This window comes from Salmo salar, chromosome 27 (assembly GCF_965601325.2).
Source record: "Salmo salar chromosome 27, fSalSal1, whole genome shotgun sequence".
Classification (NCBI taxonomy): Eukaryota; Metazoa; Chordata; class Actinopteri; order Salmoniformes; family Salmonidae; genus Salmo; species Salmo salar.
Genome location: NC_138317.1, coordinates 35,759,005 through 35,775,332, shown reverse-complemented (window position 1 = coordinate 35,775,332; position 16,328 = coordinate 35,759,005). Strand labels below are relative to the sequence as shown.

General features: G+C 41.2%; 1 protein-coding gene across 1 annotated transcript; it reads right to left on the bottom strand.

Annotated features, from left to right (window-relative positions):
* Positions 1-2,753: 2,753 nt before the first annotated feature.
* Positions 2,754-16,024, bottom strand: LOC106588961 (zinc transporter ZIP4). Its single transcript, XM_045709302.2, has 12 exons — positions 15,676-16,024; positions 13,935-14,231; positions 13,540-13,732; positions 12,237-12,454; positions 10,858-11,029; positions 9,547-9,719; positions 8,475-8,657; positions 6,478-6,573; positions 5,888-5,951; positions 4,359-4,511; positions 3,853-4,040; positions 2,754-3,495 (listed from the first exon to the last, which is right to left on the bottom strand). The coding sequence occupies exons 1-12, from the start codon at positions 15,976-15,978 to the stop codon at positions 3,367-3,369; spliced, it is 2,169 nt and encodes a 722-aa protein (XP_045565258.1). The 5' UTR covers positions 15,979-16,024; the 3' UTR covers positions 2,754-3,366.
* Positions 16,025-16,328: the final 304 nt, after the last annotated feature.

Sequence of the window (16,328 nt, the reverse complement as noted above, 5' to 3'; positions counted from 1 at the left end):
ATTCTACAATGTAGAAAATATCAAGAAAAACCTTATCAATTGCATCAAAATTGTTTTGTAGAGTATTGTCACATCATTGTCATATTGTGATGCTTGTTTCAGAAGGTTGTACATGGAGAATATTTGACAGGGAGGAGTTTATGAATAGCCTGACAATGAAATACTCTGCAGGATTTCTTTGCCCATGTCATCTACAGTTGCAAAAGTCAAATGATAATAGGTGGACCATGATAAATGTTCTAACAACTGTCAAATTGCTGTAACTGCAGTGGACTGAAATGTGAGATGTGAATGCTATATAAAAATAAAATTAATCTCTTTAAAATAGTAGGGATTTGTGAAGAATATCAATTTACCTCACTATTTACAACACCATGTACTTATAATCAGATGAGGGTTGTCACGTGTTGACAACCCTCATCTGTAATTTCTGTGGAAAGAAAACATCCTGCAGTGATACTGTAAGTCTGTCTCTCTGGCCATGTGTCTGGGGTGAATTTCAAGGCAAAAGGAAAGACATTACATTATTAGGCTCAGAGCTCCCTCCAGTGGTCAATATGAACAAATCCCTATTTATAAGGAACATCATTTTTCCTCGCTTATGTTGGAGACAAAATCCTCAATTCACTATAAAGTTCAAATTGAATGTATATCATCAACTCCCTATGAGTAGCTCAGCATAACTTCACCCCTTTCAGATATTTGATAATCGTATTTTTCTTTGGAAAGTTGTTTGTAAATTATTATTAATTTATTTTAATCTGGACCTTTTTCAAACAAAAAAGAAACAAATAGAAAACAGGACAGGAACTAAGAGAAAACAGGACAGGAACTAAGAGAAAACAGGAACTAAGAGAAAACAGGACTGGAACTAAGAGAAAACAGGACAGGAACTAAGAGAAAACAGGAACTAAGAGAAAACAGGACTGGAACTAAGAGAAAACAGGACAGAAGCTAAGAGAAATCTAAGAGAAAACAGGACAGGAACTAAGAGAAATCTAAGAGAAAACAGGACTGGAACTAAGAGAAATCTAAGAGAAAACAGGACAGGAACTAAGAGAAATCTAAGAGAAAACAGGACAGGAACTAAGAGAAATCTAAGAGAAAACAGGACAGGAACTAAGAGAAATCTAAGAGAAAACAGGACAGGAACTAAGAGAAATCTAAGAGAAAACAGGACTGGAACTAAGAGAAAACAGGACAGAAGCTAAGAGAAATCTAAGAGAAAACAGGACAGGAACTAAGAGAAATCTAAGAGAAAACAGGACTGGAACTAAGAGAAAACAGGACAGAAGCTAAGAGAAATCTAAGAGAAAACAGGACAGGAACTAAGAGAAAACAGGACAGAAGCTAAGAGAAATCTAAGAGAAAACAGGACAGGAACTAAGAGAAAACAGGACAGGAACTAAGAGAAATCTAAGAGAAAACAGGACAGGAACTAAGAGAAATCTAAGAGAAAACAGGACAGGAACTAAGAGAAAACAGGACAGAAGCTAAGAGAAATCTAAGAGAAAACAGGACAGGAACTAAGAGAAATCTAAGAGAAAACAGGACAGGAACTAAGAGAAAACAGGACAGGAACTAAGAGAAAACAGGACAGGAACTAAGAGACAACAGGACCGAAGCTGAGACAGTCAAACCATAAGGGATGATTATAGTAGTTTATGATGAAGAAGCCTAAACAGCTGGGATCTCTTTCTCTAGGCCACTGACATAATATGGTGATGCTTCTAAACAAACACATGCATCTTATAGGTCCCGTGTGGCTCAGTTGGTAGAGCATGGTGTTTGCAACACCAGGGTTGTGGGTTCGATTCTCACGGGGGACCAGTACGGAGAAGAAGAAAAAAATGTATGCATTCACTACTGTAAGTCGCTCTGGATAAGAGTGTCTGCTAAATGACTAAAATGTATGTTATTAGTATTTTTTATTAACTTAACCATTTTATTTAAAAACAATAAAGATGAGTGATATAAACCTCTAATCTTATCTGTAGCTCTGGTGTGCATAGAGATGATTGTAAATATTTATCATATGGCTGCTAAGTCATCCGTCTTATCCACTTAACTCCCTTGGACTTACGGTCATACCTGTGTGGAGTGTTCTGTATGCGGGAACACGCCCCTAATGCCCTTGCTCTTTACTGTTGGTCATACTGTATGGACCAGAAACTCTATGTGTGCCTCACAAATGGCACCCTATTCCCTATATAGTGCACTACTTTTGACCAGGACTCTGGTTAAAAGTGGTCCACCAAGTAGGCAATAGGGTGCCATTTGGGAGGCATGTCAATGCCTTGACATATAGCTCCTCCACTTCCTTACTCTGACTGTTACTATGGCCATTTTATCAAATGGAATCCACAATGCCTGTCATCTCTGCTGATATACTTTGCTGTACCAACCCTTCTTTATAACTCCTCGTGGTAATCAGACAAACTACAGTAAAGCACCATGCTGACTGGTGATCTACCGTAAAAGATTTTTAAAAATGAGGGTCCACCTCTGATTGATCAGAAGTTGTGATCCATGGATTTGAGCGGTCTGTCTTCACAGTGTGGACTCTGAACAGTGAAACTGCCGACGTAACTAATCATGTCAGATAACCAAGTATCATAGGAGGTTATTTCCTGTATCCATTTACAGGGAATTCTCTTGAGTGGTAGACTGGACAGAATGAAAAATACTGCAGCTGGAAAGCATTATATAGTTAAACAAGGAAAGCTATAGAGAAACAACATGTATCATAATAATTATTTTCTTGGCGTATTTTATTACTTTTTGGGGTTTTGTGGGATTGGTGGCACATAAGTAAAAATACACATATGACAAAAGTAAAGACAAATCTAAACATGTCACATTCTCACATGTATACATCCACTGTCAACCTCTGCATTACCGCTAACTACACACTTCACCCGATCACTAATTAAAATAGAATCTACCTACTTCCCTGCACAGTCACACTGTTATGGTATGTGGTTATACAAAAGATGTGGCAATTACAAAGGCAGTAGGCTGAGGATCTGTGAGTCCCACTAGAAATATCGGTGGTATAAATTACAGTTTGAACTAATCGCATACAGATGAAATCCTTTCAAACAGTAACATTACCACCAACAGCAGGATCATACTGAACACCAACATAATGCACTTCTATGTGCTAGATACAACAGAACTAGACTATAATCTCATATATCATCTACAAAGTCATTTTGAGGAAATCGTGTATCATATAGAATGATCAAGCGTGTTAAATTAAATATATCAAAACAGGTCAAATATAGAATAGTTTACATACAGTGTAATTTGTAATTGTATACAAATCCATTGCATTGTACTGTACAGTGTGAGGACTAGGAGGCTCTAGAAGCCAATCTTTTCCTCATACAGAGAGAGGAGCAACAGGATGCCCCAGCCAGACAGCAGTCCTAAGTTCTGGAGAAGGAACATGAGCCAGGGCCTACGGTTGTCCGCATGGATCATGGTTGGGAGCTGGGAGGAGAAAGAAGCAAGACAATCCACTGCATTTAACTCCTTGTCCAAATATAGCATATTTACAGAGAAAGATAGGCATTAGGGCATTGGTGAAAGACATAGGAGCAACTGTGCCATAACTAGGGGTCAGAGCTCTTCCTGGTCAGGTGACATAGCCAGGAGACACTCAAGGCCCAAGTCATAATTGGGCTTCCCGGGGAAAATGTTGTCTGAAGTTGCAACAGTAACCAAGGCGGCGGGGCTTAGCGAAGGGTCATTTGAACAATTTGTGCGATAGACTCTCATTTGAAGAGAAGCCCAAAGAAGCAATTCCTCACAGCCTGTTTGAGAATGTGGTAAAACTAGTGTACTAACCATATCAGCCAGACCCACATACAGGAAGAGACCAGAGGTGATGGCCGCGATCCACTGCTTGGTGGCCAGGTCAGTAGAGACGGTGAGGGCAATGTAGAGTCCGATGAAGGATGTGAGGGCACTGCCCACGTTCAGCATCAAGGCCTTCTTCACTGACAACCCGCTGTGCAGCAGGATTGCAAAATCACCTGGGAGATGTAGGATGGAGAGGTTTAAAAGGGACGCCAGTGATAAAATGTAGGTCTTAGGTTGATGCCATTGGAGGGATTGTGTGAATAGGAATCTGTATAGAGAGAGAAGACGTGGCTAATCATCTAGCACTACTATTCATCCATTCTAATACTTGACTGTTTGAAATGAAAAAATATTGTTCTGAAATCAAACAGACGCTGCTCAAATATACTTGATATAAAGAAACATCTGAAGTACCAATGTGGCTGGGTCACATTCCCTAAAGACCTCCTTCAACATGGCCAACTAGAGGCGTCAGTCAGTACAACACTCACCCAGTTCGTGAGGCAACTCATGACAGAACACAGCCAAAGACGTGGCAAGGCCGGAATTCCAGGAAACAGAAAAGGCCGCACCGATAGCCAGGCCATCGGCAAAGTTATGTATCGCGTCCCCTATGGTAACCATGTAGGGTAGCAGACGCTGTTCTAGTAGAGGGGAGAGACAGAAGGGAAACTCAGAGAAAGGTTCAGTCGTCTAAAGAAGTAAAGTCAAATTTGGCTATTGTTAATCATGTGTCTAAATTCATATTTCACAATAACAGCAGTATTGGATTAGCCAATGCCATTAGGATCTTCATTTGACCAGTTTCTCACAGCAGGAAAGGTATCCTGTAGCAACAGGAAATATGAATTATTGTGTGGATTATAATTAATGGACATTTTTGTAGGGATTGATACATTTTTAGTTAGGACAAATCAAGTCTGACATTTTAAAGTGGAAATTACAAACTTTAGAAGTCTTTTTAAACCTTAAATTTACTTAATGTTTGCATTTCCTGCAAGAACAGGGTGATCAAATTAAGATCCTACATCTGTAGGAACCAGTGGTGGAAAAAGTACTAAATTGTCCTACTTGAGTAAAAGTAAAGATACATTAATAGAAAGTGATTCAAGTAAAAGTGAAAGTCACCCAGTAAAATACTACTTGAGTAAAAGTCAAAGTATTTGGTTTTAAATATACTTCAGTATCAAACGTAAATGTAATTGCTCAAATATACTTAAGTATGAAAAGTAAAAGTATAAATCATTTCAAATTCTTTATATTAAGCAAACCAGATGGCACAATTTTCATGTTTTTAAAAGAAAAAGTACTTATAGCCACAGGCACACTCCAACACTCAGATGTTATTTACAAACAAAACATTTGTGTTAAGTGATTCCGCCAGATCAGAGGCAGTAGGGATGACCAGGGATGTTCTCTTACTAAGTGCGTCAAATGGACAATTTTTTGGGTCAAAATGTAACGAGCACTTTTAGGTGTCAGGGAAAATAAAAAGTAAAAAGTACATTATTTTCTTTAGGAATGTAGTGAAGTAAAATTTGGCAAAAATATAAATAGTAAAGTAAAGTACAGATACCCCAAGAAACTACTTAACTAGTACTTTAAAGTATTTTTACACTGGTAGGAACTGGCAAGCTAGCGGTTATACTGTAGAGTGACTACAACTACACCATTGAATATTGTGCTTGAATTGTTTATAAAGATTACATAAAGGATGATGTCTCATTTTAATCATGTCAGATAAATAAATTGTTGTCACTGTTTATATTATCATTTACAATGATATGACAGAGTGTTTTTGGGTGCATCTGCAGCTAAAGCGTTGTACCCCTGTAGTAATGAATCCCTTTATTGCTGTTCCTCATGTAAATGAACAAAGCTCTTTGGTGCACATTACCCTTTGTCACGCTGAATGTGTGTAAACATTGACTAGACTTGACTAGTAAGTTCACAGTATATCAGCTTTCCAGTGAACACCCTGACTGTCAGATGACCTGATGACTTGGGTTGTCTATCTTACCTCTTGAGCGTTGGTTTATTTCTGGAAAGGCTTCCTCTGTGTCCTCACTGTGCTCACTTACAACCTTTTAGGATCAGAATTTTACAGAAGTATAACATCGGAATTATAGCAGGTGTGAACAAGTTAGTGGAGGACAAGGTGTTCAGAGACACGGGTAGTAAAGACTTGAGACTACATACTGTGTCAGGTAAAAACACAGCTTTACTGGCTGTTCAGTCATGGACCTCTGTCTGACTCAGATCTCCAAGAGAGAGGACAGAGGGTTTAGAATATCACAGGTGTGTCTTTGAATAAGTGGTACAGAACCTACCAGATGTATCTGTGAATAAGTGGTACAGAACCTACCAGATGTATCTGTGAATAAGTGGTACAGAACCTACCAGATGTATCTGTGAATAAGTGGTACAGAACCTACCAGATGTATCTGTGAATAAGTGGTACAGAACCTACCAGATGTATCTGTGAATAAGTGGTACAGAACCTACCAGGTCAGTCTGTGAATAAGTGGTACCGAACCTACCAGTTCAGTCTGTGAATAAGTGGTACAGAACCTACCAGGTCAGTCTGTGAATAAGTGGTACAGAACCTACCAGGTCAGTCTGTGAGATGGACTGCTTGTTCTTTTTCTCCTGCATGTACATCTCCAGGACTTTACCATGATCACAGTGATGGGGCTCAGACCCCTCCTGGAAACACAATGGCACAATGTATCGGTCTGTGCCCGGAACATCACAACAAAGAACATGTACAGTTGAAGACGGAAGTTTACATACACTTAGCTTGGAGTCATTAAAACTCGTTTTTCAACCACTCCACAAATGTATTGTTAACAAACTATAGTTTTGGAAAGTCGGTTAGGACATCTACTTTGTGTATGACACAAGTAATTTTCAACAATTGTTTACAGACAGATTATTTCACTTATAATTCATTGTATCACAATTCCAGTGGGTCAGACGTTTACATACACTAAGTTGACTGTGCCTTTAAACAGCTTGGAAAATTCCAGAAAATGATGTCATGGCTTTAGAAGCTTCTGATATGCTAATTGACATCATTTGAGTCAATTGGAGGTGTACCTGTGGATGTATTTCAAGGCCTACCTTCAAACTCAGTGCCTCTTTGCTTGACATCATAGGAAAATCAAAATAAATCAGCCAAGACCTAAGAAAAAAAATGTTTCATCCTTGGGAGCAATTTCCAAATGCCTGAAGGTACCACGTTCATCTGTACAAACAATAGTACGCAAGTATAAACACCATAGGACCGCGCAGCCGTCATACCACTCAGGAAGGAGTGGAAACAGGTACAAAAGTATATCCACAGTAAAACGAGTCCTATATCGACAGAACCTGAAAGGCCACTCAGCAAGGAAGAAGCCACTGCTCCAAAACCGCCACAAGAAAGCCAGACTACGGTTTGCAACTGCACATGGGGACAAAGATCGTACTTTTTGGAGAAATGTCCTCTGGTCTGACGAAACAAAAATAGAACTGTTTAGCCATAATGATCATCGCTATGTTTGGAGGAAAAGGGGCAGGCTTGCAAGCCAAAGAACGCCATCCCAACCATGAAGCAAGGGAGTGGCAGCATCATGTTGTGGGGGTGCTTTGCAGCAGGAGGGACTGGTGCACTTCATAAAATAGATGGCATCATTAGCAAGGAAAATTATATATATATATTGAAGCAACATCTCAAGACGTCAGTCAGGAAGTTAAAGCTTGGTCGCAAATGGGTCTTTCAGATGGACAATGACCCCAAGCATACTTCCAAAGTTGTGGCAAAATGGCTTAAGGACAACAACGTCAAGGTATTGGAGTGGCCATCAAAAAGCCCTGAACTCAATCCTATAGAACATTTGTGGGCAGAACTGAAAAAGCGTGTGTGAGCAAGGAGGCCTACAAACCTGACTCAGTTACACCAGCTCTGTCAGGAGGAATGGGCCAAAATTCACCCAACTAACTGTGGGAAGCTTATGGAAGGCTACCCGAAACGTTTGACCGAGGTTAAACAATTTAAAGGCAATGCTACCAAATAATAATTGAGTGTATGTAAACTTCTGACCCACTGGAAATGTGATGAAAGAAATAAAAGCTGAAATAAATCACTCTCTACTATTATTCTGACATTTCACATTCTTAAAATAAAGTGGTGATCCTAACTGACCAGAGACAGGGAATTTTTACTAGGATTAAATGTCGGGAATTGTGAAAAACTGAGTTTAAATGTATTTGGCTAAGGTGTATGTAAACTTCTGACTTCAACTGTATCTACCGGTGATAGCTAACAATTCTCACATTTTGGAACCAGTAAGACCTGATCAATTTATTTGACCGAAACATTGCACTTTATTAAAAAGGTGTATTGGAGGTGTACGTGTGTGGAATTTCTTTTCACCATGGATCCACCGAACCTGTAAGCTGACAGAACGGAGGTGTTCAGTAAGGAGATAAGGTTTAGAAACAGTGTGAAATGGGAAGGTACCACCTGAACGTGTCCAATAAGAACCCTGATTTTTGTTTCCTGTTGCAACACATTTTGCTACATCGTGCCCTACTGAACACAGCCCAGATGAGACACTACTTACCTCATGGTGATGCAGGGAATGGTGATGGCTGTCCTTGTGAGTGGTGATGATGGAGAAGATAGTCTCCATGAGATAGAAGCAGTAGATGCCAGCCATCATCACCAGTATCTTACAGATGTAGTCTGGAACCTCCTCTGAGTGGCTGTGGTCCGATCCGTCACTGTGAACATGGAGGCCTAGGAACTGAACCAACAGAGGAAACACAGTCACAACCCAGTCTGACACAGTCAGCCCAATGACAGTGTTATGTCATTGTAATGACAGTGTTATGTCATTGTTTTGACAGTGTTACGTAGCTCTTATGAAGGCAGGTTCAAGTAAAGTGTAATATACTACACAAGACCAAATACTGGCGATGCAATCAACCTGTGCAGGGTCCATTACTCTGAAATGGCCTCCTTCACTCACTACTGACAGATGAAAGTCTAGAGTGGAGACCAGAACCTATCCACCATATTGCTTTAACCAATCAAGTCCTCTTAATAAGTGGTTGAGAAGGAGAGGAAGATAAGAAATCATGTCGGACCATTGGGACACATTGTTATGTTGCTCTTATCATTGGCTTTGTAATAACCTAAAGTTCCCTGAAGGAACATGGGGCCATTTCTCTGTTTGCCCGATCTGAAGGGGTCGTTCTTGTTCCTTAAATCACGCCGTTATTATTTGACACTGTAAGTGATGACAGGGTGTGTCAGCCTGCTAATACTTCGCCCTGCGATGTTGACATGATGGATCTAAATGGATTGAGCTGCAGCAGCAGGAAGTATCCCCTCCAGACTTCTGCCCTGGGGGAAATAAGGCTAGGAAGCATCAGATGGGACTACTGTATGTGTTGCTCTGACTTATCATGAGGTCTCTCAGACATCTGGCTGATTATTGGGTTGCACTGACATTAACCACAACACTTTAATGAAGTGTTGAGGAGGAAGAGGTCTGGCTGGCTAGATAAGTGGTTTTCTTTTCACATTGGACATTCCAGCACCTATGATGGATGCATAACCAGGCCAGTACAGCGTAGATCAGCTTGAATCAGCTGGGCTCAGTGATGTGGATATGGTACTGTGGTGCTCACCATAGGCAGGAGGTGCAACAGGGCGTCCCCAGTGAGGGAGCCAACGGCCAGGCTGACACAGAACTGGATGACGAGCTGGAAGACACTGCTGCAGGAGGTACACAGCAGCACCATAACGCCAACCAGGGCGGCCAGACAGATCAGCAGATTGGCTATGGAGGCATACGCAAACTCTGTGGGGAGAGAGAATTAACATTAAGGGGTTACAAATATAATAACAGTGCCAGACTGAAGCCAATCAGTCAAGCCACAAAGGTCTGTTAGATAATACATTGTCTGATTATGCTTGAAATAGGCTCTAGTCCTACCGAGTGCAATAGGCTCTAGTCCTACCGAGTGCAATAGGCTCTAGTCCTACCGAGTGCAATAGGCTCTAGTCCTACCGAATGCAATAGGCTCTAGTCCTACCGAATGCAATAGGCTCTAGTCCTACCGAATGCAATAGGCTCTAGTCCTACCGAATGCAATAGGCTCTAGTCCTACCGAATGCAATAGGCTCTAGTCCTACCGAATGCAATAGGCTCTAGTCCTACCGAATGCAATAGGCTCTAGTCCTACCGAATGCAATAGGCTCTAGTCCTACCGAATGCAATAGGCTCTAGTCCTACCGAATGCAATAGGCTCTAGTCCTACCGAATGCAATAGGCTCTAGTCCTACCGAGTGCAATAGGCTCTAGTCCTACCGAGTGCAATAGGCTCTAGTCCTACCGAGTGCAATAGGCTCTAGTCCTACCGAGTGCAATAGGCTCTAGTCCTACCGAGTGCAATAGGCTCTAGTCCTACCGAGTGCAATAGGCTCTAGTCCTACCGAATGCAATAGGCTCTAGTCCTACCGAATGCAATAGGCTCTAGTCCTACCAAATGCAATAGGCTCTAGTCCTACCGAATGCAATAGGCTCTAGTCCTACCGAATGCAATAGGCTCTAGTCCTACCGAATGCAATAGGCTCTAGTCCTACTGAATGAAATAGGCTCTAGTCCTACTGAATGAAATAGGCTCTAGTCCTACTGAGTGCAATAGGCTCTAGTCCTACCGAATGAAATAGGCTCTAGTATTTTTGGCCTACAGCCTAAAGTTTTGTGATTTAGAATTTTGGAGCATTCATATTTACAAACATAAGAAATGTATTTCTGCATAGCCTCTCTATAATTCCTTTATCATAAAAAAAATTAACAGGCAGGAAAGGGACTTTCTGTATCAAAAGGAAAGGAATGAGTGTTGAATATAGAGTGTACTGTAGCAATCAATAGATCAATCACAAGAGCACACAATGCAGAATCACAGTGGATAGAACTGTAGTAGTTCACTCACTCTCTGTTGTGCTGAGCTGGTCTAATGGTCCAGTGGGGGGAGAGATGCTGTTGCAGGCACCACTGAGGAGCTGCTGGACCAGGGCTGGGCTGAGCCGGGCCACGTCAGACCTGGACAGGCTAGATCCATTCAGCCCATGGATCTTTATCAGCTCCTCCGGGCTGAAACACGTCTACGTGGAGGAAACAGGGTTGAAACACGTCAGCGTGGAGAAAACAGGGCTGAAACACATCAGCGTGGAGAAAACAGGGCTGAAACACGTCAGCGTGGAGAAAACAGGGCTGAAACACGTCAGCGTGGAGAAAACAGGGCTGAAACACGTCAGCGTGGAGGAAACAGGGCTGAAACACGTCAGCGTGGAGAAAACAGGGCTGAAACACGTCAGCGTGGAGAAAACAGGGCTGAAACACGTCAGCGTGGAGAAAACAGGGCTGAAACACGTCAGCGTGGAGAAAACAGGGCTGAAACACGTCAGCGTGGAGAAAACAGGGCTGAAACACGTCAGCGTGGAGAAAACAGGGCTGAAACACGTCAGCGTGGAGAAAACAGGGCTGAAACACGTCAGCGTGGAGAAAACAGTGCTGAAACACGTCAGCGTAGAGAAAACAGGGCTGAAACACATCAGCGTGGAGAAAACAGGGCTGAAACACGTCAACGTGGAGAAAACAGGGCTGAAACACGTCTATGTGGAGAAAACAGGACTGAAACATCTACGTGGAAGAAACACGGCTGAAACACATCTGCGTGGAGGAAACAAGCAATATTTCAAAAAACCACTTTCCGTCACAGAATATGTATCGCCCCCGATATGTGGTAATTGCTACAGTTGAAAATACAGTGCCGTGTGTCAGTGTAAAATGGAAGTGCAAATGAATTCTTCAATTAATATACCTCTGTCAGAATACTGTGTCCCAAATGGATCACTACTCCCTTTGTAGTGCACAACTTTTGACCAAAGTCCATTGGCCTATTCTTTGAATTGACACTCCTTGTCGCTAACTGATTGACTGACAGTAAGATGTCATTGGCCATTCACAAAGTGGGGACCAATATATTACAAGTAACATGTTATTATCCCTCAGCAGTGTTCCTTCTCATTCAGATTTCTCTAATATAGATATTACCATGGGGAGAATCCTACAGCTGCCAATAGCTCAGGCCATCTACTGCACATCTGAGGCTCATTGTAATGCACTGGAGATGCAGCGGACAGCAGGGGTTTAGCAGTCTGATAATGAGTCAGAGTGAAGGAGCCTGTGTGTGCGTGCGTGCATGCATGCGTGCGTCGTTAAGCCCCTGAAGGTCTCTTCAGGAGATTGGAGCGATGGCCTTGACCTAATTACAGACAAAGCACCATGGTGGTTGAGTATAACAATTACCAGTTCCCAGCTGCTGATGTTCCTCTGGTGGTACCCCTCCTCATGACTCTTCCTGAAGGCATCACCTCCACTTCGACCCCCACGACCCTTGCTAACAGTACTGTGGTCACTATGGTCATGGTCAATGTGGTCATCGTGACCATGGTCATCTTTGTGTCCCTCTTGATCCTCTTCGTGGATTCCACCCAGTTGCAGGCTCTTCATAAGACCTTCCAGCTCTACAGAGATTAATCACAATGATATGGTTAGTTGGTGGTAGAGTATATTAGCAGGCCATTGAGGAACAGTAATATAGTGGTAGAGTATATTAGCAGGCCATTGAGGAACAGTAATATGCTGGTAGAGTATATTAGCAGGCCATTGAGGAACAGTAATATGCTGGTAGAGTATATTAGCAGGCCATTGAGGAACAGTAATATGCTGGTAGAGTATATTAGCAGACCATTGAGGAGGGGTAATATGGTGGTAGACTATATTAGCAGGCCATTGAGGAACAGTAATATGGTGGTAGACTATATTAGCAGACCATTGAGGAACAGTAATATGGTGGTAGAGTATATTAGCAGGCCATTGAGGAACAGTAATATGGTGGTAGAGTATATTAGCAGGCCATTGAGGAACAGTAATATGCTGGTAGTGTATATTAGCAGACCATTGAGGAACAGTAATATGGTGGTAGAGTATATTAGCAGGCCATTGAGGAACAGTAATATGGTGGTAGAGTATATTAACAGGCCATTGAGGAACAGTAATATGCTGGTAGAGTATATTAGCAGACCATTGAGGAACAGTAATATGGTGGTAGGGTATATTAGCAGGCCATTGAGGAACAGTAATATGGTGGTAGAGTATATTAACAGGCCATTGAGGAACATTAATATGCTGGTAGAGTTTATTAGCAGACCATTGAGGAACAGTAATATGGTGGAAGAGCATATTAGGCCATTGGGGAACAGCAATATAAACTCTCATTATCCAGGCTTCATGGGGTTATAGCATAGGGTTTGAGGGTAACATTAACATAGGGTTTGAGGGTAACATTAACATAGGGGTAGAGGATAACATTAATAGCGTCATGCTAAATGAATGATGAACTATGTATTGCACAAGATGGATTAATGAGTGGGTTGATGTTACAGTACAGCCAGGAGCATGAGTAATGCTCCTGGCTGTACTGTAATAATAATAAAACGAAACAGTGCGAGGAAAATGATTCATACTAAATAGGGATAGTAGTTTGTAATGAGGCAATATTACAGCACGGACATTTTGTATACACAGGAATAGTTGTTTCTTACTGTACCGTGTATGGTAATGTTGTCAGAACCGAAGGAGTTGAATATGAAATCCAGAAAGTAGTCTTCTTCAGGCAGTGCTCTGGCAGTCATGCAGTCACCTCGCAAAGCATGGTAAACTATGTATCCAAACACCACATCCATGTTGTGTGGGCCACCATCATTCATCTCCTCCAAGATATCTTGACCAGTAAGACAGTGCTAAATGACCACGATAACACGGGACAAACACACACCGTTGAATAGAATAGAAATATTTTGTTGAAACAAATCTACTCAAATGAGTTTGTTAGAAAACAGGTCACTGTTGCTAACAGTAGTTCATTGGTTTTCTGTTGCACAACCTTAGAAAGGTAGAGTTTATAAAATGTGTTGCCATTCTTATTAACACAGCAGCACCAACCTGGTCGTACTGCTGATCAGGCTTGTAGTGCTTCTTCAAGTTATGGAGCAGTGTTTCTATCCCACTGCTCTCCATGTCTCCGTGTCCATCCCCATGGTCATAGCCTGTGATCTCATGGATGAAGTGGTCCGTCTCGTCCCCCCACCTCCCTGCCCTCACGGCAGAGCAGGCCTCTGAGGGAGAGCCGAGGTACAGGCAGCATCCTGCCGCTACTCTGAAGAAGCCCTCGTTGTGAAGGAGACCACCAGTGCTGGTGAAGTTACCCACCAGCTGGTCTACTGACTGCACAGACAGGCACTAGAAACAAGCAGGGTGGCTTCAGTGTTTCATGGAGATTATTTATTTACTCAGTACAAATATAGGCCTAATTTAATGAGAGAAAACCAACGTAGGGTCTTGTATAGTCAGTCATTATGACCACAAAGCTAAAGGAGTTTGGGTTGGGTGAACGTGAGAAAATAAAAATCTAATTTTCTGATCTTTAACAGCTATTCTCAGGCTTTTTGAGTCAGGACATACAGTGACTTGGCCTATTATCTAACAGATTATTCTGTAGAGTCTACCAGAAACCCAGAACCGATTAGTGAAGGTGCTGGAGGCAAAATGCTAAACTGGAGAAACAGAAGAAAAAAAGTCTTGACACACTTTAAGTCAGATGCACATTTCTTTTAAAAGAGCCTGAGCTTGATGAAGGTCGACTGACCGAAAGCTCCGTATCTATTAAAATAAATGTGCATCTCACTGGAAGTGTGCAGACTTCTTCCTGATTCTCCAGTACCATGACCACGTATGAGTAAGATCTCGAGCCATTGTTGTATTAGCAGAACATGCCGTCTAACTACTGATCATTAGTGTTAGTCCCAAACATGTTTGGCCAATTGATAACACATCTCTCACATAACGTGTGATAGAAAACGTCCTCTACATGGTCACAAGGGCAGATTACACTTGCCAGGTAAAGTCCAAGGCCTTCAATGTCTGAACAACAGAAAAAAAATGTATGTTTACATGTTTTTCTACTGTAATCAAATGAAACTAAAATGAACACTTATTGGAGTACTTGTGGTGCATTGGCATGATGGACAGAGTCATTTTAATTTTTTACATTGAATGTATTAAATAAAACAGAATGCCCAGTCATTAAGACGTTTAAACAGGCTGCACAGTAATAGGGTAAAACAACCACGATATATTTTTTTAAGTATTTTTTTTTTTTTTTACACATTAGCCATTTAAGTCAAAGCCATTGCTATAATCTATGATAATACCCTAACACATGGAATTTGATAAATATTGATCAGGTGTTTTACGTCATTGGTAGAACATAATGATTTTAATAAATCTGGTACAAAACAATCTGCAATGACGACGTCGTGTATTCTCTCTATATAATACCTACATAATAATAGCCAGAATCATTATTGTTATCATTATCATATAATTATTATTATTATAATTATAATAATTATTATTATTATTATTATTATGGAGCACGCATTCAACTTTTGAATTGCTCAGTGCTCACGATATATGTATCAATAAAAAAATACTTTGTTAGAGACTGGTCAATAAAAATAAAAAAAATACAGATTTAGGCTTAACAAACTAGGTCTGAAAAAGCACTATGATAAATGTACATTGCTGTATTCCATTGTGTGTAGCGCACGGCACAGTAACAGGTGCAGGTTGGACCTCGACCTTTCCTAAAACCAAGTTGAAGCGAGTGTAAGAAAAAAGTTACCTTTTCACACGACACACCAGGGCACTGCACACGCTTCTCCAACAGTTTGAAAAAGGAGCGAACTGACATTTCATCCAGGTATTCCTCTCCTGGCGAAACGAGCTCCACCACTTTCCCATATACATCCATAGGTGAACACCACGCATAGCTGAATAGGTGAAAACTCAGACATAGGAGAATAACGGGAAAATACCTATATACAGTTTCCATTGTTCTATTAAAATATAAATCCTCTTTAAAAAAATAAAATAAAAAGTGCAAAAACAGTGAGTTTATAGAAAGAGATGATTCCGAGTGGCGCATATGCAGTCCACACACGGTTTTAAGTTCACCAAACAGCTATTTATAAATCAGCTAAGTTAGAGATTTCCTTGACCTGTTAGCTCGTCTTTGATTGGTCCAGAGGTGAGTTGCGCTTCTCTACCAGTCCATAAATAGGAAACCATTGCAGTTCACCCTGAATAAGGGGTACAGGTCCAAAATCACCTGTCTTCAATGTACACTCAGCATCAGCTGACATAATGGCAAGAGTTATGTCAATAAGACATGTTGCTAGGAATACAGGCAAAATATTTGTGCCAACTGATTTCACTTACATCCTCAATGGTGACCAATACCCTGATGATGAGCCTTCCCTGCTCTCTCTCCAGTGG